The 27,811-nt window shown below is 41.6% G+C and overlaps 2 protein-coding genes across 6 annotated transcripts in view; both read left to right on the top strand.

Annotated features, from left to right (window-relative positions):
* si:ch73-181d5.4 (death-inducer obliterator 1) overlaps positions 1 to 25,102 on the top strand; it is a 32,315-nt gene extending 7,213 nt beyond the window's left edge. For all 4 annotated transcript variants that reach the window (XM_017487254.3, XM_017487252.3, XM_017487255.3 and 1 more), the window contains exons 3-15: positions 34 to 346; positions 843 to 1,136; positions 1,750 to 1,930; positions 14,400 to 14,955; positions 15,052 to 15,211; positions 15,948 to 16,031; positions 16,137 to 16,262; positions 16,682 to 16,829; positions 16,927 to 17,494; positions 17,580 to 17,733; positions 18,632 to 18,721; positions 18,858 to 19,053; positions 19,148 to 25,102. In XM_017487254.3, coding sequence (XP_017342743.2) covers positions 34 to 346; positions 843 to 1,136; positions 1,750 to 1,930; positions 14,400 to 14,955; positions 15,052 to 15,211; positions 15,948 to 16,031; positions 16,137 to 16,262; positions 16,682 to 16,829; positions 16,927 to 17,494; positions 17,580 to 17,733; positions 18,632 to 18,721; positions 18,858 to 19,053; positions 19,148 to 22,983 — 6,706 coding nt within the window. In that variant the 3' untranslated portion in view covers positions 22,984 to 25,102. The remainder of the gene's footprint in view (positions 1 to 33; positions 347 to 842; positions 1,137 to 1,749; positions 1,931 to 14,399; positions 14,956 to 15,051; positions 15,212 to 15,947; positions 16,032 to 16,136; positions 16,263 to 16,681; positions 16,830 to 16,926; positions 17,495 to 17,579; positions 17,734 to 18,631; positions 18,722 to 18,857; positions 19,054 to 19,147) is intronic.
* The window catches only part of LOC108276011 (transcription factor-like 5 protein), a 5,850-nt gene continuing 2,985 nt past the window's right edge, over positions 24,947 to 27,811 (top strand). Inside the window, exons 1-4 of one of the 2 annotated variants that reach the window (XM_017487258.3) lie at positions 24,947 to 25,003; positions 26,235 to 26,899; positions 27,029 to 27,155; positions 27,455 to 27,602. In XM_017487258.3, coding sequence (XP_017342747.1) covers positions 26,241 to 26,899; positions 27,029 to 27,155; positions 27,455 to 27,602 — 934 coding nt within the window. In that variant the 5' untranslated portion in view covers positions 24,947 to 25,003; positions 26,235 to 26,240. Of the gene's footprint in view, positions 25,103 to 26,234; positions 26,900 to 27,028; positions 27,156 to 27,454; positions 27,603 to 27,811 lie in introns of both variants that reach the window. The other variant, XM_017487257.3, reaches the window with a different exon arrangement.

The following is a 27,811-nucleotide window of genomic DNA, read 5'->3' as shown; positions in this document are numbered from 1 at the left end:
ACACACCTTAAAATGTGAACCTTCCCACCACAGGTTCATGATCTGTTGTGACCGATGTAACGAATGGTTCCACGGTGACTGTGTAGGCATCAGCCAGGCCCGTGGCCGTCTCCTGGAGAAGAACGGAGAGGATTACATCTGTCCGTCCTGCTCTCCGTGCCAAAGTCCCATCGACTTCGTGAAGCTGCAGCCTGCGCTCTCTAAAGCGGCTCTGAGCTCCTCGTCCGAGAGCCTGTTCACCTCCTCGGCCGGAGAAGAAAGACCCAGCGAGGACGAGGGTATTAAAGGGAAGATCAGGAAGTCAAGCACTCGCAGCACAAAGAGGAGAATCAAGATCTTCCAATCGGTAACATGGCTTTGTTTTGCTGAAATGAATAAACCAGGTCTAGATGAAAACGACAGTCCTTCACGATCTCTCATCTTTTGTTCTTTATAGCGTTACCCTTGTGGGGTTTTTTTGGGGTTGAAAATTGGTTTAAAAACTAATTAATTAAACAGCAAGCTAACTTCAGTTCAGTTCCGTTTTATTCGTATAGCGCTTGTACCAATGGACATGGTCTCCAAGCAGCTTTACAGAGATATATACATTTTAAATGTATGAATTTGTCCCTAATGACTAGCTATGACTAGCTAACTGCCCTCTTTGCCTCTTATTGTTAAATAATGTACCCAAGTCATTAATTTTGTTTATTAAGGAGTTGTTGCGTTTTCAAATCATCAAAACTCAGCCTATAAACCTTTTTTTTTTTTTTTTTTTTTAAATAAGCATTTTATTGTCTTTGCATTCTGTCTGGTTGTTTTTGACCCTGTTCTATGGTTCTGAGCTCTGAGTGTTATCTCAGGTGGAGGTCGTCGAAGCCACATCGGAGCCCAAAGAGCAAGCCGTGGTGAGGGAGCAGGATGTGGCCGAAGAGGAAGTGGCGAAAGAGCAGGAGGACGTGGTGGAGAAGGTGAAGGAGAAGGCTGCTGTCCCTAAGTGTATCGGTCCAGGCTGTAGTAACGATGCGTTGCCTGAATCGGTTTACTGCGGCCATCAGTGCATCATCCGCCATGCTGCTGTAGCCATGCACGGTATCTCAGAGCCCAAAGCGCAGCCTGAGATAAAAAACAAACCTGCACCTAAACCCACGCTAAAGGTAAATCAACACTGACACTGCTCTACCTGCTATACCTATTGGCACCATTTAAAAACATACCGCATTACGTTATCGTCGCTATAGCGACAGCTCGTCCGTAGGCTTTTACGTCGGACGCGTGTAATCGAAGTTTGCTCTAAGATGTTTACTTACGTTATCTCTAATGGAAGGCGTCACCGGTGTCCGAGGTAAAGCTGTAAGATGCAGGAAGTGAATTGTACACATTGACGAGCTGCAGGGGTTTTTTTTTTCTTTCTTATTAACTTTGAGAGAAAATCCATGACTTGTTTGTTCTCCAGCATTAAACGTAACTATATACTGATAAAAAGATTTTAATCGATGGACTTTTGCATGCTGTTAAAGGAAAATAACCAACTTCATGACGATCGTTTTCCTATAGCAGCACAACGTGGTGTTTTTCAAAAAAAATTTTTTTAAATGTTATTTACTGCACGTTTTTACACGGGTAAGTCGTGTCGAGATTAATACGCGTGCGTACGGTCCGACGTTCCTCCGTTTTCCATCGTCGTCTCTTCCTGAATAATCTTTATGCGTGTGGATTCTTTCCAAAGTCGACCTTGTAAATGACTAGCTGTTCGCATACGGTTTTCAGATCCACAATCTCGGAAAACTCTTTAAGAAGAAATCGACGGAGAAGCCAGCCGAGGACGGGGATGGCGGAAGTAAGGAGATGGGATCCACCCCCGCTGCTTCTCTCACCCCTGACCCTGTTCACAAAGCAATGGGGGAGCAGCAACCCGCAGCAATCGCTTCATCACAGTTTTACAAAGCCAGTATGTATCTCACAGGGATTTACAGCACACATGTTAATCACACACGTCAATCTGCACAGAACACACACAGTTCGCCGAGGCGCTTTGCCCAGCACACGAGCAATACTTAGACAAAATCTCAAGATTTTAATATAAAAACAGGTATTCCTAAAAGGTAAGTAAGCAATATATTGAACTTGTGTTCCCAGGTGAGTATCAAAAACCTAAAACAAAAAATAAAGATCAATCACAACACACCGGACAAACTGGAATAATTATAGTGCAGTAGTTTCTTTGTCTGGTCCCTGATTTAGCACGTCTTCCTGCCCTAATACCGAATTAATCTTACCCACGGTTTTAGGTCTGAAATAGCTGCTGAATTTAATCAGATGTCCAAAAAACGTGAAAACGGGACCCACTGATTATAAAGGAAATCTGTTTATTTTTCAGTTAATTCTCAGTATTATTAGGTGAAGTAACACTAAACACCAACAACACTGCTCTGCCCTTCATCCAAACACACTCCTTCCTTATATCTGCTTGGTTTGTGTTATATTGTTAACATTACAAGCTCCACACTCGGTCAGTTCACTTCCTGATCACATTAAAACATGTCAAACCCATGCCGCAGGACTTAGGATTGCACGATTAGTGAAGCACTGAGAGAACCGTATTCCACCTCTATCCCCTATCTATATGACGTTTTAATAATCATTTTCTAAATCGTTTATGAAGACGAGCATGAGATCCCAATCCAAGAATTATTCCTTGCATTGTCGAAGGCAGTACTGACGGTAAAAAAAAATAAAATAAATAAAAACAAACCGTTTTTCACAAGAAACAGAGTCTCAGGCCTGCTAACCTTCATGCGTTTTGTGTGTAGGAGCTCCTCAAGAGTACACCGGTACAAGTTATTACTCAAATATGCAATAAATTAATAAATGAATCAGCTGTGAGAAAATAGGCATATGATTCTGGAATGATTGACAGGTGAGTAGGATTTAAAAAAATTTTTTTTAAACTCCCCAGTATTAACTGACCCCTTGGAAGCCCCGCCTCCTTCGCCCCGGTAATGTTTTCTCCCGTGTCTCAATCGTCCCCTCGGTTCCTGATAAAGGAAGATATGGAGAAAGGCTTCGTTTCATAATAACGCACTCGAAACAAATCTATGCATCTCAGATTTTATTAACATTAGACAAATATATATATAGTTCTCCATAGCGATGGAAAAGGGGGCCGAAAAGTCGGGAAATTTCAACTCCTGTGGAACCGTTTCATGGTTTCTACGAGGGGCATTTACACAAAAGCACTATATGGAACATTTGCTGTGATTTTACTTTTACAGCTCTATACCCTACCCTTTCACCCCTATACCCCTATCCAGGACTACTCGTTATTCCTCTTCGGGGTTGGCAGGTCTGGGGGTTTTGGGCTTGTTTGCATTTCAGACCTCTTACAATAGAGTATTTGGACACCATGCTTGGTGCACGTGGGGTGCTCACTACCAGGGTATAAGCCTAGGATGCACAATACGAGTTGGCTATTGCGCACACACACTAACTGATTTTATACGTATTTTTATTGCAAGAAATTAGGGAACACTCATCACCCACGTCAACCCATTGGTAAAACAAATTAAACACACCAAACTTGCACAAACAATAGCGAAACAAACCTGGAACGCTCAAGGCTTTGGCGATTACAGCCCATCTTGTTTGCCCTCATTTCCGCAGTCTCGATTCTTGAATTGTTCTATACACTCCTGCACAACTCGGTCAATTTGTCCTTAACGGAAGGACACACAAAATGGCTATCTTTCATTTCTCTCTTCTAGATTCCTGTCTTTGCTTTCCTTCCCACTATAAATTTGTATTCTGAGCATACACTGCTAGATTAGGGTGTGCAGATTAGGCACAACCAGCATAGACCCTGGCGTGTTGACCATTATGCTGTCTGTACTCCAGGTCAAAGTTGTGTTCATACACGTGAACCGCCGGGCTGCGCACACACACATTCCACAAAACAAATCAGTCATTTTGACGACTCGCATCGACAAGATGGTAGACGCTAGTCCTGCTAGCTTTGGCTTTTTAGTCGGTTCTGGTGCACCTGAAAAGGTCACACTTTTACACCACCAGGATTCAAAACACTCGACACTTCAAGGACACGAAGAGAACGCAGAGGTCAAATATGACATCTGTATACAAACAATCCAAATCTTTAGTTTTGGATCTTTTCCATTTCGGGATCTGTTCAGATGATGACGATGAGTCATTTCAGTGATACATGAACCAGAGTGACACGAAAGTGCGCCAGACGTTTCCAGATACTAGCCAAAAATAAAACACACACACACACACACAAAAACTAGAAATACAGAGAACCACAACTCAATACAAAGACTGGAGTAAGAGCCAAACCAAAAAACTGCTACACATGCTAGTTACAAAGCAGTCCAATAAAGAACCCATGCAGTTTTGATGCACAACAGTTCTTCAGTACGCACTTTATCCTGATTAGGGTTGCAGTGCATCCAGAGCCTATCCCTGGTATCACTGAATGTGATCTGAGAATACACCATGCACACTTCCTGTACAGGAGTCCATCACAGAGCACCACACACTCATAAACTCATTCATGCATTGTGGCAATTTAGAGTAGCCTGTCCACCTACTAGCATGGTTCTGATAGAAAAAGTTTACCCGAGGTCAGGATCGAACCGAGAACACTGGAGCCACGAGGCGTCAACACTCTCTACTGTGCCACCCACATAAAAGTACACTCTTTCACAATTGAGACCCCATACAGAGCCTTTGGTTGTCCCTCTCTGGGGAAACCTTGAAGATTCTGTATAAAGCTCTACAACAGTGTTTCCCTATCATTCTGGAAACCTTTTAGGAAGTTGAACAGCGTAGTGATGTACGTACACTAATGACACGAGCAATATGAAAAACCGTGTGGAACACTCCCAAGATGGATGCAAATGGCAAAACGGGATGACTAGAAGTACATCGAGTTCTCCCAGAAGAGCTGAGCCTTCAGGTGTATTTCGAAGGTTGTGAGGTATCCCGCGGCACCAACGGAGCACTGAATCATTGCAGGAACGCAGTGAAGAGTGTCATGCAGTGGTGGGGAAACCACACGACGTCCACTGGCAGACTTTGACGTGAGTCAAAGAAACACTTTTTTGTTTTTTTTAATGCATACATGATGCAAGGGGTAAAAAAAAAAAGGGTTCAGAAATGACCTTGTTTGCAGGAAATGACACACGAAGCCTGAAAATAAAAACCCCAACAGGCCTAACAAAAATACGTGTATACATTACATACACGAGACGTATCACGACATTAAAGTTTGCTAACAAACTGCCAGCAATATATATATATATAAAAAAAAAAGATCAATGATATTTTATCTGCAAGAATAAATTAACATTGCAAAGGAGGAACGTTAGGAGTGAAATATTCAGTACAGTGTATGGTCAAAAGTATGTGGATACCCGACCATCACACCCATAAGTAGTTCCTGTCCAAACTGTTGCCGCAAAGTTGGACGCAAACAATTGTATACAATGTCTTGTATGTTGTAGCATTAAGAATTCCCCATTAATGGAACACAGACACCCAAACCTGTTCCAGCAGGACAAGTGAGCCCTATGAAGACATGTTTTGCCAAGGTTGTAAGAAGGTGGAAGAACTCGGGTGTCAACCCTACTGAACGCCTTTGGGATGACCCGGAGCTTCCTCAAACATCATCAGCGCCTGACCTCAACCTCACGAACACTCTTGTAGCTGAATGAACACACAGCCACGCCCCTAAATCTGGTGGAAAGCCTTCCTAGAAGATTGTAACAGCAACTACCGAGGGAATAAATCTGGACTGTGACGTTCAATAAGCAAATACGGGTGTAACGGTCAGGTGTCCACGAACTTTTGTCTGTATAGTGTATTCCTCCCAGAGTCACGGTGCTACACTTCACATGCCAGACAGGCAAAGTCAACAATACACTTTACGATAAACAATAAACAGTAAACTCTGCTTATAGCCCTGGGCAGTTTAAGCTGCTTCTAATCAAAGTCTGTCACTGTTATTGAACAATACATGATGATCGAGAGATAATATAAGAATTCTCAGAACAGTTTATCACGATCGTGGTAATTGCACTGATCTTATATCATCATATTGCCCAACTCCTATTACTGACTACATAATTGACCATCAGAATAAGTGAGTGATGCTACTGATGTGATGTGATGTGATGTGATGAGCTGGCACCTGCCGATCAAAAGCGAGGCTTATGTAATCGGACGCGACGGCAGATATAATAAATGTGTCCGAACAGTCAGTGATTTACATTCAAGCACAAATGAACAATTCAGAACATTTACAGACTACAGCTTAGTATGTTAAACTATATACACTACCAGTCAAAAGTTTTAAAGAATCAGCTTGAAGTCATCACCCGTGGATAAATTTATTTCCCCAAACAAAAAAAAGAAAATGCTCAGTAGCTTTTACTTCAAATTAAGTTGTTTCCCCAAACATATAGAATTTGAGAGAGTTTATTTGGGAAGGTTAAGAAAAGCCTTCAGAGCGAGCGGAGCTCCTCATGCCGCGAGTATGCAAAACTATATCAGGATTACGGTTAATAATTAAAGTACAAACTAGTTATTGATTTGTTTTAACACACTTCTTGGTCGGTACATGTTTCCATGCGTGTTATTTCATAGTATTAATGTCTTAAGTCTTCTAAAATGATTAGAAAATGACCATTTCAGAACTTCTTGGAGCAGGTGGTGGGTGAAACACCTTTTAACTGGTAGTGTATTTGAATCTAACGCATTAGAACCTTGTCGTGAGCTATTTCACCCCTGTACCGATGGATCCAAGCTGCTCTAAAACATCTTTTAAGCTTTTTTTTTCTTTTCTTTTTTTTCCCTAACGTACTTGCTGCTCGGTACCGGTCGGTAAACGTCATCCGTTGTATTTGTGTCCGAGTTATTCTTCATGCCATGTGGTTGTTTTCTTGTTGAAGTGACAACTACGCAGTGTGTGGGGTCCTGGAGCAAAAAGCAAAGCACAACGTGAACACCACCAGGTGGATCCAGGAAACATCTTAACGTTAATCCTCCTTTTCTCATAGTCTCTCAGAATCCTTTAGTTTTACTAATAAAAGACGGACCCGGAAGGTTTACAAGACGCAGTCGTGGACGTACCATCCCACGTTTGTAGCCTGAAAAGCACCTGAAATGCATGTGCAGCCTTGAAACGTTCACTTCAATACACTAGTATTCACGCTTATGGTCTCGGATGAAAATCGGGTTCTAATAGAAAACAATTAGTCATTCATGACTAGTATCATACCCAGTGTTATACGTTTTACGACTTTATTGGATAGGAAATTCACTTTCTCTGATGCATTCATCCCCGAATTCAAATTCCAGCAGTAAACCAATGAATGCAAACAGCAATCCATTTGTATATGGTCATTTACATATAAAAACACGCAAAAGCTACAACTATATCCACAAGAGGTGATCTGTGGGGTCCAAGCACATTCATAAGTATCCTTCCCCCCCCAGTCTCCTCTCCACAAATCCCATGTTCTTGCTTTGATGATAATGATAACCTCTCTCTTCAGCCCTTTAACCCTTGACATTTTTACTGCGTCACCACAGTCCTCCACGACACCCTCGACTACAGATCGAGAGAACATGCTCAGACCTGATACGACTTATTGGGATATCCATTGATATGACTTACCGACATACCACGAAGCACCGGAAACCTTCTCAACACGTAAGGGACGTCTAGCCTTCTCCACACCTCTGCTGCTCTGCTCACATCTCTCCTCCTTTTCAAACCTACTCGAGTTTTCAAATCACATCAAGTTTACACCACACTACACAGCTGACCGCTGTCACTCCGCCCCTGAAACATGTCTTAAGTTGTTGCTTTCATTGCATTACAGTTGAGTCATGATGAGTTTGCCATCACTACCATGGCATGTTGGGCTTGCACATAAATAATAAAAAATTTTTTTTAAAAAAGCTTCTGGAGAACTTTAGGCCTTGAAAACTATTACATCGAGATTAATTTCCCAAAGAACGTGCACGGCTTGACCTCGGATCCAGATATATCTCCTTTTCCTCTTCTTTCTTGCTTGCATAGAGATTGGCAATATCGGACCTCTTCAGCTTCCATGCCAAGTCTGACAAGATCTTGGTGATCTTTCTGATCAGATGATGTTCGCCGTTTACATAGTGGCTAGTTTTCGTTAGAGGCAGCATTATATATTATTAGAGTTATTATCCATCCATCCATCCATACCGCTTATCCTTCCTTCAGGGTTACGGGGAAACCTGGAGCCTATCCCAGGGAGCATCGGGCACAAGGCGGGGTACACCCTGGACAGGGTGCCATAGAATTATTATTATTATTATTATTATTATTATTATTATTATATTATTTTATATCTGCTATGGAGAAATGACGAGCGATCTTGCTCCAGATATTGGTTTTAAATGAGCCGAGATTCCATACACGATGTGATAAAATGCCCTAAAACGCATTAAGCTACTTTTATTATTATAAATTTATTATAGAAGGCTTTTAATTCTGGAACGGTCAATTTACTACCCAAGTCTTCTCAAGTTAAGCCGTTTAAATCTCGGAGAACTTGGTGAGGACTTATTCTACACAGCCATGTTCACAGTAATACCCTGTACCATTTCCAAAACCATTCCCATACTGAAAAGTAACGATGCCTGTATAACAAGCGTATACAGACCGTACGCGCTTCTCGAGCCGGGAGATTTACGCTCTTCACGCCGTTGATGTTATGTACGCCAGCAAAGATATCTTAGCTGAGATAAAAGCATCGAGCAGTTGTGAATGAGTGATCAGAACGGCACCAGTACATGAACTCGTCCTCCGTTTGCGCAGTAACACCTGGCAGTAAAATTTGTTTTTTTCCCCGATGTTTCTTCATTCGGATGTCTGTGGTTCCCCCTGTCTTTCACACTAGCCTACAAACATGACATTTAAAAAAAAAACATTTTAGGTGGAGCAAAAAATCATCGGCAATACTATGGACATTCTGGCATTTCATGTTTAATACTTTTTTATTTTTTTATTTCATTTAAAAAAAAAAAAAATAACCCCGAACTCATGGGTTGCCGGTTTATTAGGTACACCTACTTTCTGTCGTCATTCACTGGGCGCAACACAACAATGGTTTTTAAATGGATTTGCTCTGGATGTTGTGGAACTCAAAACGTCACCGAGTGCCGAATGGTTTGAGGATGGCGTGCAAACGTCACCGGTCACGGCCGGTTCTGGACTCCGCGTGGGCGGCAAGAAGATCCAGGAGAACGCAGGATGAAACTCGAAATTCTGGAGATGGCGAGACATGGCAAAGGATTGTTTTTCATCCAGGCAAGACTGGAATTAGCCAAGCATATTTATTTTATTTTTTTTGAAAGCTTACACTAGAGAAATGCTTCCAGTAGGTCTTCTACATTCCCACCTACGTCCAGATGTGCCTCCACACCCAGCCGTGTCTGATGTGCTGACGTAGACCTGCATCTAACATGTCGTTGTGTCAGTTCCATGTGTTGTATATTCAGTCAAAAGCTTCGTACTTCTCACAGAGCTCTTAACCCGGCTTCTGGAGTCCATATTACAGCATGTTCCGCCATTTCTTCATTACAGCAGAGAAACTAACAAAACTCATTGCTCCAGTGCTGCTCCAGGATCAGGTCTGAGTGCCGTTCATTTGCATAGCTTACTACTCCCCTCTAGTGGTGCTTATCTTCCTCACTAGACCGGGGAACAGACAGAGTACACCTTTTTACAAATTTCTATTGATATGTCTTCAGACCTAATACATATTTTTTGTTAATTACTACAACATGACGTCGATCCTGTTTTGTTTTACAGGATACCTGTTTACTCATCCTGTTTGAGTTCTTCACACCGCTACACTTTAAAATCTCTAGAGGAATCTTTTAAAGCTTCCCATGTAGAGCCCTACACTTTCGAGATTCCCTTTCGGACAGCGTAGGACCTTCCAGCTATAAACCCTTCAGTATCTAAGGAAGCTTTAGGAAACAATTTTGCCAATAATATTAGCAGGAGCGGACATCGCTATCAGAACAACTGAGAAACCCAACTTTAATCGTGTGCGTAAACTACTAAACTAAACTTGGATCAACTACTGCTTCTCCAGTGGGTTACAACAGAATATCGGCTGTGTGACTAAGTTAATGGAATTTCCTTTGGTATCTTTAGTGAAAGGCCAATCGTCATATATTTCATGCCAGTCCTGCATGGATTAATAATTTAACTATAGCAAGGTTTCTCTTATTTTTGTGGGGGAATAAAACCTGATCTTTAATATGCAGGGCAAATATATATATATGTATATGTATAGCTATTTTGATACAGGACAATATTTAAAGCTCTTTCACAACGTAACTCATATAAAAACGCAAACTATTTAGTAAGAACTCACAGGCCTGAAGCTGCATCAACGAAATCACCAGTTTGTTGAAAATACACTGGACACTTCAGTTTACACTCGGTCGATTGCAAAACATCGATTTGCAAGACGTTACTTTCATGGACGTGACCACTCATTCCCCCAATGTTGAGGAAATACCAATTTGTCTCCCCCAGTATACAGTACGAAATATTTTCTATATGTCCCCGATTTAATGAACCCTGCCAACGGATCTGTCTTTTCTTCATCCGTTCTATTTATTTATGTCTATTATTTTTTAATATATTTCCGTCTGTTAAGGAAAATCAGTATGTCCCCCCCTCCAATTGTACACTCGGTTGCGCCCATACTCAACGCAAGTCCGTTGATATATTTGAGCCGCTCAGTCTGTAAGAAATGGAGACGGCAGCCAAGTGAAGAAAAGTGCAGCAGAACATACGAGCTTTTTTCCAGACAGTCAGTAAGTAGACTCCTAAATAGTAGCTGAGCTTAGCTTAGTATAGAAGGCATCGTACCATGGCTTGGTTTGTTCTTAAGAACGTCAATTAACTTGCTTTTTGCACACCCACGAAGTATGCTAGGCTAACGTCAGTTCCAGTTCTTGACCATTAACGTTACACTCACTTGTATATCCTCCGGCCGAGTTCGTTGGACACAGCCCAATGTCAACACCATTGTTACGCCCTTGGTTACTTTTCTGTTTTTTGTCTTCGTTTGTTTTTCTTTTGAAAACCCCAACACGCGTCATTTTATTAGGGGGGGGGAATTCCCCATACGATTTTTTTTTATTTCCGCTTTCGGAATGAGATTTTAGGTTCATAGTTTCCTTTAGGAGCATGGAAAGCTCTAGAAAGTTTTAGTATCAAAGGAACATTTTGTTCAAAGTCTTGGCGAATTATTATTTTATTATTTTACATTTCTTTACATTCATTAATTTCGCAGATGCTTTTATCCAAAGCGACTCACAGACGTTGTGGTCTTTTGGGAAGCATTCGTACGTAGTACTCAAGATTGACTTAAAGCTAAAGGGGAAAATGCAAATGACCAAACCTGCATAATTATTATAAACGTTCTCCTGCAAAGCACCTGCGTTACCACGTCATTGAACGATCGTCTTTCTTTGCTATGATTTCATTTGCCAATTAGAGGTTCTCGCTTTCTTTTTGCAGTAATTTAATCAACACGAAATCCTGTTCATTAACAGTAAATGGCATTGAGAGGCCGGTAGCGGCGCCGTACCGTGTTCTGATCTGCTTTGAGAAGTTTAACCACGGACTCGGACGACGTCAAATAGATAAATAAATAGCGCATTTGTCCATGAGGTTAATATTTTAAACAAGAATTATTTTTCTCTTATAGTTACAGAAATCTTGTTCTTTTATATTTTTGAACGGAGAGTTTGTGCAGCGTGTTTAAGCAGCCCTGGATGTCATCTGTCCGATCCTCTGTCCGATCCCTTATTAACAGCCCATTTATCTCAGTTATGGCTTTCCTTACAGTGTTTCACACGTCGACGTGTTTTCAGATACCCCGAGTTGTTAATTTATCAGTTGCGCTACGTTCATTGGCTGGTTTAGCAGCTACACCTGCCGTACAGGTCACTGTGATGCTCTACACTAAGGGTCGCTTGATTTACAAACGGGGTCAGTCAAGCCACTTCGCCTATTAATAATCCGTTCGTGATTCCTGGCACGATTCGCTTCAGTCGCTGCCTTTTAAATCAACGCATCGATCCACATCGTGTTAATGCGTGTTAATCGTCCTCTGACCTTCATCAGGAACGATGTCTGATCACAGCATCATTGTCGGTTGGAGATTTTTGGTCACCGGACCAGTTTTTCGAAGCAGAAGTGATGCTGAGGCTTTAAAAACTCCCAACAGCGGAGCTACAATAAACTACCATTTAGTATCACTACCAACGCACACAGAATTGACTCATTGCTGCTTGGAGTTCATCAACTCCCAGGATTTTTGTTCCTCGTGTTCTTCATGGAAAGTGATGGCTAGGAAAGCCCCATTTCCAATTTTATTACTGTACAGATATTAGAAGTCTGATTATTAGCTAATACCAGATACTTCTCATCATTATACAGTTACTGCCACAGTACACAAGCTTGACTGGATCTTCTGTCGTCCAATCAGATATCCAAATGCTAATGTAGGCTCCTCAAATGATGATCATAAGGGATATAATCGATCGTTTAATTTAAACCAATTGTTTTGTGCTTTTATTAGTCATTAAATACACAAACCACTAAAAGACCGTGGAGCCGAAATGTAGTTCCAGACTCCGGCGTCGTTAAAACAAGGCCGATCAGATTATTTCTCAAGTACTCATTAGTTTGATCTTTTCTGTTTGGTTGTTTGTTTATTTATTTATTTATTGCAAGATGCTTATATTTAAAGCCTCTTACAATTAAGTTTGGATACAATCCAAGTGAAAAGGTAGACGGTTCCGTAACGTGTGTTATATGAATATGTGTAATATATTCACGCCGGTTACTCTGAATCATGAAAACTTGAACAAAATAAATCGGTTATTTCATAGCAGGTGTGTTTTTAATCTGGGTTTGAGTACAGTTGTTGAGCGAGCGTTCCTGTTGTTCTCCGGAACACTATTTTGGCGTTCAGGGGCGATACGGATGAATGGTTTTCCGCAGGCTGGGACGTGACGATCGTCGGGATTAACAGTCGTCCCGCCTCCGCTGAGTGAAGTGCTCTGGAGGGGCTATACTGCTTCAAGCGTTCAGCAAAATACACCAGAGCTGAAAACCGTTCGGGGCTGTAAATACCACAAGAAGGACGTTGCAGTCGACGTGGAACAAAGCACGCAGCCGTTGTTGCTCCGATTGTGTTCTAAAGCCTCTTTGAAGATGATAGATTTAAAGTGTAACATAGGACGGGCGTAACATTGATTTGTGCTTTTCCTGATAGAAGAAGTGGATTACACACTTTTTATTTTTTACGTGATAGACAGAATGCTTCATGTTATTTTGCATTTTACCGACAGCCCTGCGGACCTATAGTATTCAAATCTCATTCAAATCCCAATGTATGCATGCTAATAGTGAGAGACCAAAACTGACAAAAGGGTGTTTTTAGTAGGTTTGAAGTTCACATATTTTCGGATCTGTTATTAATTCAGTCGATCGCTTGGAGTTGATCAGATCCCCGGATTATTATTGACTATGCTAGCTAGGATCGCACCGTTTCCAGTTTCACTACTATACATGTATTAGAGTTCTGATTATTGGCTAATACCAGGTACTTATACTCTTACTGTCATCCTAGGGATTTTCTTCCTCACCACCGGCTCGCTCAATAGGGATAAATTCACGCACTTAAACTCTCTATCCTGTGTTCATGTTTCAGTAAAGCCGCTTTGAGACAGCTCCGTTGTTAAAAGCGCTACACAAATAAATAAAATTGAAAATTCAATAACTGTCAAAGTAAACAAACCGTCTCTGTAGCGTTTGTCGCGAAGTTGTCCAATCGGATGTCCAGTGACCGCAGAGATTAAAAAAAAATCCCCAAACAAACAGCGATATTGCGTCCTGTGCGCATTTGCATGATCCGTGTCATGGCAGTCAATTTTACTCCCGTGCAAAACGTCGAAAGGCATGTGTTTATATTGCCGTACTTTATGTCTCGTATATTATTTTTATATATCGTTTGCAAGTATTTCAAATGTTTTTGTGACATTTGGCCGCATTGATCCGGGTGTGAATGAGAATTTAGTCTGAAAATCCGAACACGAGCGTGCACAGTGTATACATAGTACTGTGTATTAACTCGCTGATGCCTTTCAAATTTGGACATTTTCATTTGGAGTGATTTGAATTCATGATTTTTATGTTGATCCTGATGAATTGAGCTGAACTGTTGGCCTAACTGTTAACAATAAGCAGTCGCTTAAAAGCTAGGACGTACGGCTACTTACTAAAGGTTGAGGTGTAGTCGCTTATCATCCCGTTTGGTCTGTTTTAGCATCGACAAAATCAGAAAAGGAGGCTGAGGAAAGCAAACCGGATAAAACACCAGTCACTACTCAGACCGAGACTCTGTCAGCTCCACCAGAGGCTCTTGCTGCTGAGAAACCCACTGAGAAACCCACTGAGAAACCTCCTGAGAAACCTCCTGAGAAACCTCCTGAGAAACCTCCTGAGAAACCTGCCGAGAAACCTGCCGAGAAACCTGCCGAGAAACCTGCCGAGAATCCGGCTCCATCAGCTCCACCGCCCAAAAAACCCTTCCTTCCAAGCCGAGCCAAGAAAACCATGCCAGGTTCCCCGCGTCTGTCTGCGTCCCGGCAGGTCCTGAACGAGGCGCCGCAAACCAACAAGAGTGTTTTTACTGTCCCAAAGCAGCTGTGCCAGTCTGAAGAGGCTTCTAACGTACCCCAGGCGTCAAACCCAGCCCCAGAGGTTCGAGTCCTGCCCGTCACTCCTGCTCCTGTCCCTCCGTCCAGACCTCTCCAAACTCATCCTAACATGCAGATGAGGCAGAACATCAGGCGCTCTCTCACCGACACCGTGCTGAAAAGGTCAGAGAGGTTTTGCCTAGTCGTTTGGATCAGCACATTGAAACGATAGACAGCTTGACCAATACGTTTACTAAGACCATTTTCTTTTATCATCAGGGTGAACGACAGCGATGATTTGGACATCCCTGAGAGCGAAGTTGAAAAGCTGGCTGTAAACATCGAGAGAGAGATGTTTAATATGTACTACACTACTGACAACAAGTACAGGATTAAATACAGATCCCTCCTCTTGAGCTTGAAAGACCCCAAGAACAAGGTGTGTTTAAAGACAAACACGGCAATCCGCGTTTAGCGGTTATATTTATTCAAGGCGCGTGCCATACGCGTACTCGTTAAGTCATCGAGTGCATTCCTGGCACACAGATGCCCTGAATGTATTTGTTCAGCCAAGATGGTCGGTCTTTTAAAGTGCTTTTCTGTTGCTTTTGCAATTCGCTATCATTCTGCTCCATAAGCCCCGCCTCCTGAAGTAGTTCAAAATTGGAAGTAAAATTTTATCGCTATTTTACCAAATCATTTGTTAAGAATGAGATTACATTTACTCGGGTCATTGTAAGTGAAGATTGTAGATTTGGGCACGTCTTTAGCTAAAGAAACTACAGCGCCCTCCATTAATATTGGCACCCTTGGTAAATATGGTCAAAGGAGGCTGTGAAGAATTGCCTTTATTGTTTTAACCTTTCGATCTTTTGTTCAAAAAGTTCACAGAAATACTCTACTGTCATGGATATCAAACAATTGCAAACACAACACAGTTTTATATATATATATATATAAATCTTTGTTAAATGTAGGTGTGCAACAATTATTGGCACTGTTTTAGTCAATACTTTGTGCTAGCTCCCTTTGCCAAGATAACAGCTCTGAGTCTTCTCCTATAACGCCTGATGAGGTTGGAGAATACATGGCGAGGGATCTGAGACCGTTCCTCCATACAGAATCCCCGTGTAAGCTTAAACTCACGTTTTATTTATCTCGATATATTTTCTCAGGGTCTTTTCTACCAGGTTGTAAAAGGACACATCACGCCATTTAAACTAACCCGTCTGACTGATCAGGAGCTTCTGACTGTTCAGGTACCGCCCGTTCTCTTAGTATGCGTGTAATTACAGTGTATACAGCGCTTTGTATAAATGTACAACGACCAGATTGTATCCGGACGAACTTTTGTTTCTTGCTAGGAAAGTACAGCTAATCCTGTGCCTCTGAAGGAACAACCGTCTCCTGTTTGTGTAGACGTGGAGCAAGCTGTACCTGTGTCTGAGAGCAAAGTGGTCAAAACCGATAGCGTGGCCACGTCATCATCGGTGAGTCGTCCGGATCGGTTACCGGGTTTTATAAGTTAATACATCTGTTAGTAAGTAGTCAGAAGTGGTGGATAAATCATCAGTCCGTTAGTAAAAGCACACTAGCGCGTGCTGCCGTTTTTATATTTTGGTTTCAGTAAAACTAATTGATGATCCTAAAAAAAAAATATGTGGCAAGCTGGTTAAGTGCGGTAATACAGACATAAAAAAAAATATATTATTCAGTCTGGCTTGTGTGTTTATTTTCTCTCAGTGTGTTAGCAGGAGATTTATATTATGGCTTTCCACTGGATTTCGTTCAGTTTCATCGGTGTGTCCGAATACCTGTGTGTTCCTGATTCTGAATATCATCCACGTCATCCATCATTTTTATCATATGTATATACACTACACCGGTTTTTTTTTTTTTTTTCCTCTAGGAGGAGAAAATGTCTCTTGCTCAGGTCAGACAAGCCCAAACAAAGAAACCTAGTACTGCTGTCTCAGACATCATCATCAGCATGCTGAAAGACACAACAGCAGAACACAAAGCGCACCTCTTTGACCTCAAATGCAGGATATGTACTGGTAGGTTTTCACACCACTGACTTTTAAACTTGTACACCTGAAGGGGTTCTGAAAACAAATGAGACTTTTTTTTTTTTTTTTTTTTAATGTACCGTAGGTCAGCTTTCTGCTGGCGAGGACCCTGACGCTAAGGCCCTCAAAAAGGACGAGCCAAAGAACGAGCAGGAGGAAAAACCTCCGTGTGCCGTCCTTTTGTCTGATAAAAAGCCTCTGTCTGCTGCGCTCGGAGATGATTCCCTCGTTGTGGAGTCCCCTGCTTCTCCAACTGCAGAAGACTGTAGTACTGAGGTAACTCAGCCTGACATTTCTCCGCTTGTAATCCCTGCGGTTTCCATAGTGACCATAACAAGACGGGATCCACGGACGGCAGCGTACCGTTCTGCACCTTCTCCTTCTGTCGTCCCTGCTCCTGCTCCTGTTCCGGTTCCTCTTCCTGTTTCTGCTCCTCTTCCTGTTCCTGCGCCTCTTCCTGTTTCTGCTCCTGTTCCTGTTCCAGACCCACCAAAGAGTCTGATTCTTAGTAACAAGGGGACTGTCGAGGAAACCAAGGCAGCCGAGCCTCCGCAACCACCGGCGCCTCCACCACCCATGCCCAAATCCATTCTGATGAAGCCCTCAGCTCCATCAGTCCCGAGGTTTTATAGTTCACCAAGTCTAACTACGAGGTGAGTTATCTCTCACTGAGCAGTAACGATCAGTAAATGACGGTCCATCTCAGTATGTCAGCCGTGTTTTTGTCTTTGTTCATAGATTGCCGAGCACTCATACCCCAGCAGACAACGAGACAAGTCACTTCCTGTCCAGACAAGATACGATATGGAAAGGGTTTCTCAACATGCAGCTGGTGGCCAAGTTTGTTACAAAGGGATGCATAATCTCAGGATCTGCAGAGGTTCTGAAAAAGGTCTTGGATGCATTTTGTCTTGGATATTTCTAACAGCAGTGTTTCAATTAGCATTTAAAGCCTAGCTCCCAGTGGTGGACAAAGTAGGATCAGTAGGCTAACGGTCACATCATCAGGATTTTTTAATCTCTCGCTCAAAAGCTAAGGAAAGAAAAACACCTCCTATTGACTTTTACAAAACGTACCTTTTTATCTGGTATGTACACTATTTGGCCAAACACTTGGGGATACCTGACCATCACACCCATATGTGGTTCTTCCCTAAACTGTTACCACAATGTTAGAAACACACGACTGTATAGAATGACTTTGTGCACTGTAGCGTTACAGTTTCCCTCCACTGGAACTAAGAGGCCCAAACCCGTTCCAGCATGGCACAAAGTGCATAAAGCGAGCTCCATGAAGACGTGGTGTCTGAAGGGTGGAAGAAGGTAGAAGAACTCGGATGTCCTGCACAGATCCCTGAACATCTTTGGGATGAACTGGACCTGGAGCCTCCTCACCATCTCAACATCAGCACCTGACCTCAACCTCACTAACGCTCTTGTAGCTGAATGAACACAAATCCCCACAGCCACACCCCAAAATCTAGTGGAAATCCTTCCCAGAAGAGTGGCGGAGGTTATTATAACCTGGAATGGTCAAGGTTCAACACGCATACGAGTGTGATGGTCCGGTGTCCACATACTTTTGGCTGTATAATGTATATTTATTTAAACAAAGTGTGACGCACATCAGTGCTGTAATTATAATGCGAGCTACTTGTCCTGAATCCAAGCGCCTGCTGCGCTACTCACATAATCTTTTACTAGGCAGATTAATTAGCAGTGACGAATAAAATCCAACCTTTTCAGAATCAGGAACGTGCAAGTAAAGGATTTTGATTTCTTCTATTTAGGACTTGCCAGATACTGTTCACATTGGTGGTCGGATATTACCACAAACAGTTTGGGAATATGTTGAGAGAGTAAAGACATCTCTAACAAAGGTAAACCCGTTAACTCAGTTCTTCTAATAATGTTTTGAATAGTATCTAACTTTTTAGTGCAATTTTATTAATTCACTACTTGTATTTGTGTGGTGTGTTTTTTTTTTTTTTTTTTTTTTTTCTTTCTTCCCTGCAGGAGCTGTCTTTAATTCGGTTCTATCCAGCATCTGATGAAGAAGACGTTGCATACGTCTCCCTGTTCTCATATTTCAACAGTCGCAGGCGATTCGGAGTGGTTTCTAACATTTGCAACAATATTAAAGATCTTTATCTCATTCCTTTATGTGCAAACGAGTCCATTCCTTCTGTACTGCTGCCAATAGAAGGCCCAGGTGATTATGTAAAGAGTTATAAGCTGCTTTGATGATGAATGTAGTTGTGCATTTTTCTTCATATTGTTGATTTTGTACCAATTTCATCCTTTAGGACTGGAACAGAATCACCCCAATCTTCTAATTGGCCTGGCAGTTTGTCAGAAACTAAAGCGTCCAGGAGCACAGACACAAGACATTGATGAGAAAAGACCAAGAATCCAGACACCTCTGGATTTGATGAACCTTCCTACCAAATCTGCAGTTCCTGATATTAAACATGATGAACCTTATGACCCAGCAATCAGCACTACTCTGCCTGAATCTCCACCCGATTCATCTTCGTCCTTCTTAAACCCTCCGTCTGGAACATCGGTGCTTTCTAATATTCATGCTGTGGTAATTCCTCCAGCATCCACCAGCGCTGATGTTACGAAGATCACGTCTTCCATTGTCCCATCACTTTGTGCCACCACTTCCACCACCACTACACCGCTCCAAACCATTCTTAACACGATATTTGGTAAAAAGAAACAAGGCCCTGATTTTGCAGTGAATACCAATGAGACAACTCCTACAGTATTAAAAGAACCAGTGATACCTTCTCCAATTGTAGACCCCATCGTTCAACAGTATCAGCAGACTCCCAAGTCGACAATGAAGTTCAGTGATAATGATAGACCCTATGACCCTGAGGAAGAGTATGATCCAGCATTAGGGTATCAAAGTCTCACTCCCTTGAAACCACTCAAAATGGCAAAGCCTAATTCGTTATCTGCTGGTGCTAATGGCAATGATGGCGACGATGATAGACCCTATGATCCGGAAGAGGAATATAATTTGGGAAATAAAGTTGATTCTGCCCACGCAAGTAATACTACAAAATCTTCTGATACTGAGCCATTGTTAGGAACCTCTGCAGTGAAGGATGAAATAGCATATGATCCGGAGGATGACACAGTCTTTGAAGAGATGCAGAATTACCTTACAGATGATAACTCCGCCACCTCTGAATATGGGACGTCGTCGACCATGTCGTTATCTGAGCAGCAGAAAATGCTAGAAGAGTTGAACCGGCAGATAGAGGAACAGAAACGCCAGCTTGAGGAGCAGGAGGAGGCTTTGCGTCTTCAGAGAGCAGCCGTTGGGGTTTCCATGGCCCATTTTTCTGTCTCTGATGCTCTGATGTCGCCACCACCATGTTTCGGCAGGGAACCAGATGAGGAAATGGAAAAAACACTATCTGCTTCAGCGATTAATTTGAATAGAGATCCGAGGCAATATAGACACTTGAGTCAGAGTGCTGTTAATCTATCAGCGATGGGTCATACTGACAAAGAAAATGTCAACGAAAAAAGGGAAAGTTCTAAGAGCATGTGCCTGGCAAACGACTCTCCAGAGCAAGGTTTGTCATTAGGTAAGTTAGATGAGAAAAGGTCCATCAATAATAACAATGCAGCAGTGTTGTGTTCCGTGAGGAATTCAGTAGGAACTACACATCTCTGTACATCTGAACTGCAAGAAGGTACCTCTTCATCATCTGGTAACGAGAACGTTCAACACTCCCATTTACCAGCAAAAGATTCAGGCAAAACGAGACAAAGTCATACATCCAGGAGACAACATCACAGCCCTCCAAAAAGACGCTCAAGACACGAGACACGCAGGTCATACCAGGAGAAAAAAATTTCTGATCAGCCGAAAGATGACGGACACCGCAGAAGAGGTAGACGTTCTCCTGAACGGTCCTCCAGACGAAGCCGCAGTCGTAGTAGCAAGAAAGAAAGACCATCGTCAAGGGAGAGAGAGCAGCACCATCACAGAAGTACATCCTCAAGACACGGTAGTAGGAGGGACAGGCAGCATTCATCATCAAGATCACGTTCAACTCGGAGTAAAACATCTCCACGAATAGAGAATAATCAGTCTATTCAAAAAGAGAAATCGGTGTTGAGGCAGAAGAATGAGCCAAACACTGAATCGACAGACAGTACAAATGATGTAGCATCTGAGCAGCCTCATATTCAGAGTGATAAATCTCAGAATGAGACTTCTGGGAGTGGAGAGCCCAAAGAAACCAAAGTACAGAAAGCTGATATTACAAAACCTGAAACTGATCAGTCCCACCATAGAGAGCAACCATCCTCTGATCTACCGCGTAGTACTTTTTCTCAAAGGAAGCAAGAGCAGTTAGAACCAAATCAAATCAAAGCAAATCCATTGCCGAGAGAAGATTTTCACAAAAACAAGCCACAATTTGAGAAAGTATCAATACAGCAAGATAAGAGCAACGAGTCTCGTAACACCAGACATCAACGTGGTAGTCAGAAAGGAAATGCAGTACATAACGAGGCTGATTTTAGTCATGGTACAGATGAGCAATCATCACGGCAGGAGTCTGATCGTCTTCCGAAGAAGACACGTAAAATAGAGAGGGAAGATGTCCCAGAGCCTGACGAGGCTTATTCCAGAAATCCTCGAAGGGTTTTACCACAGAGGCCACCGCATCTAAAAGGAAATAATCCTGAAATGATGCCACCCCAAAATGAGAAAAAAAGTTTCTCAAAGGATGACACTTTACATCTCGGAGACCTTACACCACAAGAGTCTCACTCCATGGCAAGTGTTGATTTGCCACAGTTGGAAAATGATACACACAGAAATATCCATCCTAGAGACCAGTTTAGGGAGGTTCAGTGGAGAGGCCCACGTGGTCCGAGAGGTCATACACCAGTGCAGCCAAGGATCCCCAGAGCTCCACACCCTGAGCGATTTGAGATCTGTAGACCCGCAGGTCCAAGAGGTCCAAGACCGAGGATTCTTGATGATTGTGGGCCATCTCCAGACTTTGGGCCAGGGGGTCCTAACTCTGTACCTAGAATGTTTGAAGGCTCGGGGCCTCGAGGCTTTAGACCAAGGGGCCCAAGCCCAGTTCCTAGGCTGTTAGAGGAAGCTTCACCTCAGCCTTCTGGACTGAAGAGACGAGTCCCAAGACCTGGAATGTTTGAGGGATCTGGACCACAATATTTTGAGCCCAGAGATGCATTCTCAGGTCCTGATATGTTTGATGGTTCTGTTATCTTTTCAGGTTCACCGCAAGGAGAGTTTGACCACAGAGACCCTCATTTACAAGACTTTGATGACTCATGGGGGTATGACGTACCTCACCTAGTTGAAAGAGAACCGTTTTCAGAAATCAGACATCCTAGAAGACGTGGTCCACCTCAACAACAGTTTCGTGAAAATATGCTTGACATTAGAGATTCAGAGCAACCTAATTTTATTGACTCAAGACACTTTGATCCTCCATTTGATGAGGCAGAAATAGGACACCTACGCCTTCAGTATTTAGATGATCCAAGGGATTATGGTCAGAATTTTGCTAATGAAATTTTTCTAAATACACAAGAACCAAGAGGTCACAAGAATCCGACTTCTCGTCCCATGCGAACCCGGAGTCCAGCACATGCTAGGAACCCTCCACACAACCGACTTGAAGGACCTCAATTTCCAGGAATGGAGTTAAATTTGAAAAGATCTCACCGGTTTGATGACTTTAGAGATCAAGCGATAGAAAGGGATATTTTTGAAGGTGGCAGAGGTTGTGAAAGACCTGCTCAAATGAAAGGTCCACGCCCACCTCCAAGTCTCAGGGGTCCAAGAGCCCCATCCCCCCATTTTCGTGACCAGAGGATGCCTTCTCCCCGGCACACAGAGTTGCCCGAGGACAAACCACGTTCTCCCCATTTTTCATTGCCCTCCACCTCCAAACCTCCAAGGGCACAGGTGCTTAATGCAAGTGAGCTTCAAAACCCGATGCAGTCACGGATCCGGTTGGATGGCCCGACCAAGGAGCTAGATATTCGCCCTTTGCGACGGTCTGGCCCTTTGCTCCCAACACCCCCTGGTGGTCCAATAAGATTTCACAACCCTCGAATGCCACGGCCTTAACTTAATTTAACACCATTGTAACCTTCCTCTATAGGAAACATGGGTGTCTTGGTAAAGCTTCACACCTGCTTCACCAGGAAGCTTTGATGATAATTCAAACAACCAAGAAGGAGAAACCTATCAGGATTTCATTCAGGAAGGAGAAATGGAAGAGTTTGTAGACAGGGAGGAAGAATACAGTAGTTAGGATAATAGTCCAGGAAAACCATGGTGTCATTAGGCAAGAAGGAGGAATAGCACTGCAAGAAGAGGTCACAGTAGTGAACGAAATACCAGAGATGATACTGGTGAACGAGGTTTCAGTAGAGACAGGGAATTAACAGAGATGCATATCAAAACAACAGAAAAAAAATGGCTGATTGAGAGTCCAAATGCCAAAAGAACGTAAACTGAATTAACGTTTATATGAATATACTAAAATGCTTTGTCAGCAAATACACAAAGTATTTGTGGTAGAAATCACATTAATAGTTTTGTTAATTTCATTTTTAAGAATTTGGTTTCATTCGTAGTGAGAGATTTGTGTTCTTCAACTTTTTTCCAAAAAAAAAAAAAAAAAAAGCATCTAACACATCTAACAGTCCGCAAGGTTAGTAGTGGTAATTAATTAGTTTTTTAAGTTACCATTTTTTGTTTGTAGCAACATCACTGTATCTTTTCTCATGGGGCAAAAAACCTTTGTTTGTTTTTGAAAAATTATTTTAATTATGTTAAACACAGAATTGCTGGTTTATTATTTATTATATCTGTATACCAAAGTGAAAACGGTGTGTGTATATATATATATATATATATATATATATATATATACATATATATGTATAAACTGAGTTGCCAGGTTTTGTCGGTATACAGATTTAGTAATGAAATAAATTGGGACCTCTGTATACAAGGTGAACTTTAATGATGTTTTCAACAGTTGTAAATACCTGGTGTACATTTAGGTTCATACATGTTTTATAAACTTTCCTACAGAAGAAGCGCAAGACATAGTGATAGGCTGTTAATAATCTCACCTGAAGGATCACAGGGCATCATGTCTAGTGGTGATTATTTCATTAAAGAATTAAAATATAAACTCTTGTGTGTTATTTTTTCCCCTTTAAAAGTTTTTTTTTTTTTTTTAACGGGTTCAATTTAATTTTTCATACATTTTATTGAAATATATCTATACTGAATTGTTATTTTCTTTTAATTTAAGGCTAAATTGAATGAGGTGAAAGTAAAATGAGAACTGAAAACTCTTGGTTCAGATTATACATGCACAAACCCTATAATAGTGATGCATTTGTGTAAAAGTCTGGATTAGTTTCTGCATCAAATTAATATGAAATCGAGGCCTTGTGAAGATGAAGGGGTCGTGAAAGCTCATGAAGGGCTTGATATTGATCTGATTAGTTGATTTAGGTGTGCCTTTTGCTAAGTGGGTAAAGATAATGCTTATTAACTATAATCAATCAACCTTTTCTTAAAATTAGTCAGTATAAATTGTTTTATTAAAGAGTTAAGTTTTACGCCAAGAGCTGGGCAAAAGTGAAAGGGGATTCGGGCTAAATAAAAGAGCAGAGCACATGTAAAAGAGCACATATCTTGTAAAGTAGATATATATTTTTTCCCATTAGTGTCACCTCACAGTTCCAGGGTCCCTGGTTTGACCCTGAGCTCAGGTTACTATCCGGGTGGAGTGTGTATGGTGAGCTGCGATGGACTGGCAACCCATCCAGGGTGTATTCCTTCCTCAATCCCAGTGTTCCCAGGATATGGTCCCGGATCCGTTGTTGAACGACCGATAAAATGGGTATTTCATGCTAAAATCCAGGTAAAGTATGGAGCTGAGGGGTCAGGGGTCAAAGCATGGATAAAGAAATCTTCAGTTATCTTTTTCCATTGTGGGGACCAAAAAAAAAAAAAAAAAAAAAAGACAGAACGCCCGATTTAAAAAGGCCTGGCAACCTCGCGAGCCCGCGCCTGACGTCACATGATTGCGTGTGATTTGACAGCTCGTGACAGAAAATGAGAGGTGGCGGTTAATCAAACTTTTATTATTATTATTATTATTATTATTATTATTATTATCGTGAATTCATTTGAATCTGCTCGAGACTCACCACCTTTTCAGGTTTGCTCTTTATTAAAACGAACGTTGCTAAATTTTCCTGGCTAGTTAGCTGCAGTGTTACAGCCTCGGTTTAGCATCGCCACATAACGGACAATATGGTTGGGTTAACTTTATTTGAAAGGAACATTGTATTAAAGTGGACAGACAGTTGTTAAAAAAAAAACGTTTTTTGAGCTAAACTGGTAACTCAAGCGCGAGGCACCGTGTCACTCTCAGAGCGGGAAACCCTACCAGGCAGCGCGAGACCAATTTAAGTTTTAGCAACATGCTAACTACTCTTTTGTGACAGGAAAAAAAAACAACGGCCAAAACAAACTGTCTACCAGTTTAACTCTTAAATTAAACATGCACAACATTAACATATCTTTATAAAAAATAATTTATTTATGTAACAGACAGCTAAAGGAAGTATTATAATAATATTGTCAGTTTATTTAAAAAAACCCCACATTTTTAATCTCCTAAATAATTCTTATATAATTTGATACGAGTTGCTTCAAATCCAGATCTGAAAATTTCAATTATTTTAAATTTTCTATAATAAAACGTTATTGAATAAAATTTTAATTGAAATCATTGGCATGTAAAATGTAAATGTATTAATACATCCTGTTTTCCGTTTTATAAGAAAACCCCACACTTTTAATCCCTTAAATAATTCTGTTATAAATTCAGTGTTTTGGGTCTAAAATGTCAGATTATTATTTTATCCTGGCCAGATTTAATCTTTAAAAAGGCACAATGGTAATATTTTAATAAAAGTAGCCTAATTTAATAAGGATATGGACTCTAATTCTGTTATAACACAGTGTTCAGTATGAGCTGCTTCAAATCTGAAATGTCAGATTATAATTTTAACCCGATGTCTGATTTAATCCTTGGTCAGATTTAAGGCTCGGTGGTAAATTGTGTTGTAAAAAATAATTTAATATGATTTCATAGTTTGTTTGGAATCAAATAATAAAATTCCCTACGTAAAAACTCATGTATTGTACTTATTTTGGATTTTGAGTTGTATCTCCCATTATTTCTTATTATTCATGCAAAATACATACAAAATGTTTTTCTAGTGTGTTTGAAAACCAGCTTACTGACAATCTTGTCTCCTTTGTTTGTTTATTTATAAAAAAAGAAAAGAATGACAACCTCAGTATCGTGCAAGACATCGTACGTGACACCTCCTTCGGGTCAGTACGTATCTGAACCCGTGAACGTGATCATCAGTCAGAAAGAATGCGATCAAGGTCAGGTGGTCAACTCCGAGTTTAACCTTATGGAAATGACAGAGGTTGAATACACACACCTTCAGCACCTCATTCAGTCTCATATGGAAGCTCAGGATGGCCCCGAAGAGCTCAGGTTAAATCCGCCATCTACTACAGAACGTGGGAGTGAAAACAGCTGCAAGGCGTGTCCGTTTCCGTATGCGTCACCTGCGTGTCCGCCGGACGCGTCTTCTTCATCCTCTTTTCCCACAGATGTGCAGTTTGTTTCAGTGCCTAGTAACCAAGGATCTGAAGACAGTCAGGAAGTTAAAATGCTTCTTTACAGTGATCCGAGTAGCATAAGTACTTTAGGGGGGAGCACGCCGACTAGCAACGGCGAGGTTCCCAGCTCTATGCTGGTGAAGTTGAGATGTGTCATGGACGGGGCGAGAGAGAGAAATGATAACCGAAGGGTCCTTCCTCTTGGTTCGAGACCCAACCCACCTGCACGGGTTTGCTTGGAGAAGAGGTTCAACTGCGACTCCTGTGATTTGACCAAGAAGCAAGAGTCACAGGCGGCAGTACTGAATACGTAACGTTTTCTAATGTGTTATTCACTATTTACCAATGTTTTGTTTAGATTTCCTTGACAATATAGGCGTAACATTTAGTAGGTGAGTCTGGGTATTGGAAGGAACAGTCACAATTCTTTTCTTTGCAGTTTTTTGTCGATGCTTCACAACTCTACGGACGTGCCAGGTATCGCGATGCATTCTGAGCCGGAAAATTGGTCCAAAGTAGAGAGGACTGCTGCAGTAGAGTGCGGTCATCCATACGCAGGGAATCAGGTGGGTCTGGTATTAAGAGTGAATGATATTTATTTTGTACTTGTATGTATTAGGTGTAAAGAATTTACAGTATAATAAGCATAATAAGTTTTGTTACTATTGTTACTCACATTTTGGCTAATTTGGCTAATTAAGCCCCACACCTTGCTAACAGGTATATAAAATCAATCATACAGTCTTGAAATTAAAGAAAGAAACAATCTGCCCTCGTTTACATGATGCATGTGTGTACGTATACTTCCTGTATGTGTTTCGTTTGGCTGTTTTTACTTCGTTAAGTCACTCTGATTATGTTGTAGAGGCTCTGTCACTTCTCTCAGCTGTTGGAGGGCAGCAAACATCCAGCAAAGAACCCCAGCGTCAGTAAGAGTGCCGACTCTGTGCCGAAATCCCCGTGCATCATATACGCTGACGTGACTACCGAGGAGCAGGTCATCAACATGGAAAGTGGGTGTCAGATAGTAAAAAAAAAAAAACTCACTCGCTTATATATTTCAGAAATGTATTGCTGTGATTTTTCAATATTTTACTATTTTACAACGTTACTCCGGGAACTTCTTGAATATCCACCAAAAACAACCCCTTCCTTATGTACATGTACCTCGCTGTTGTGATATAAACACTTTGATTAGGATTTCCGTCCAAGCCGGCAGGAC

Source organism: Ictalurus punctatus, chromosome 15 (genome assembly GCF_001660625.3).
Source record: "Ictalurus punctatus breed USDA103 chromosome 15, Coco_2.0, whole genome shotgun sequence".
NCBI lineage: Eukaryota > Metazoa > Chordata > Actinopteri > Siluriformes > Ictaluridae > Ictalurus > Ictalurus punctatus.
This window is presented reverse-complemented; position numbering and strand designations above follow the sequence as displayed.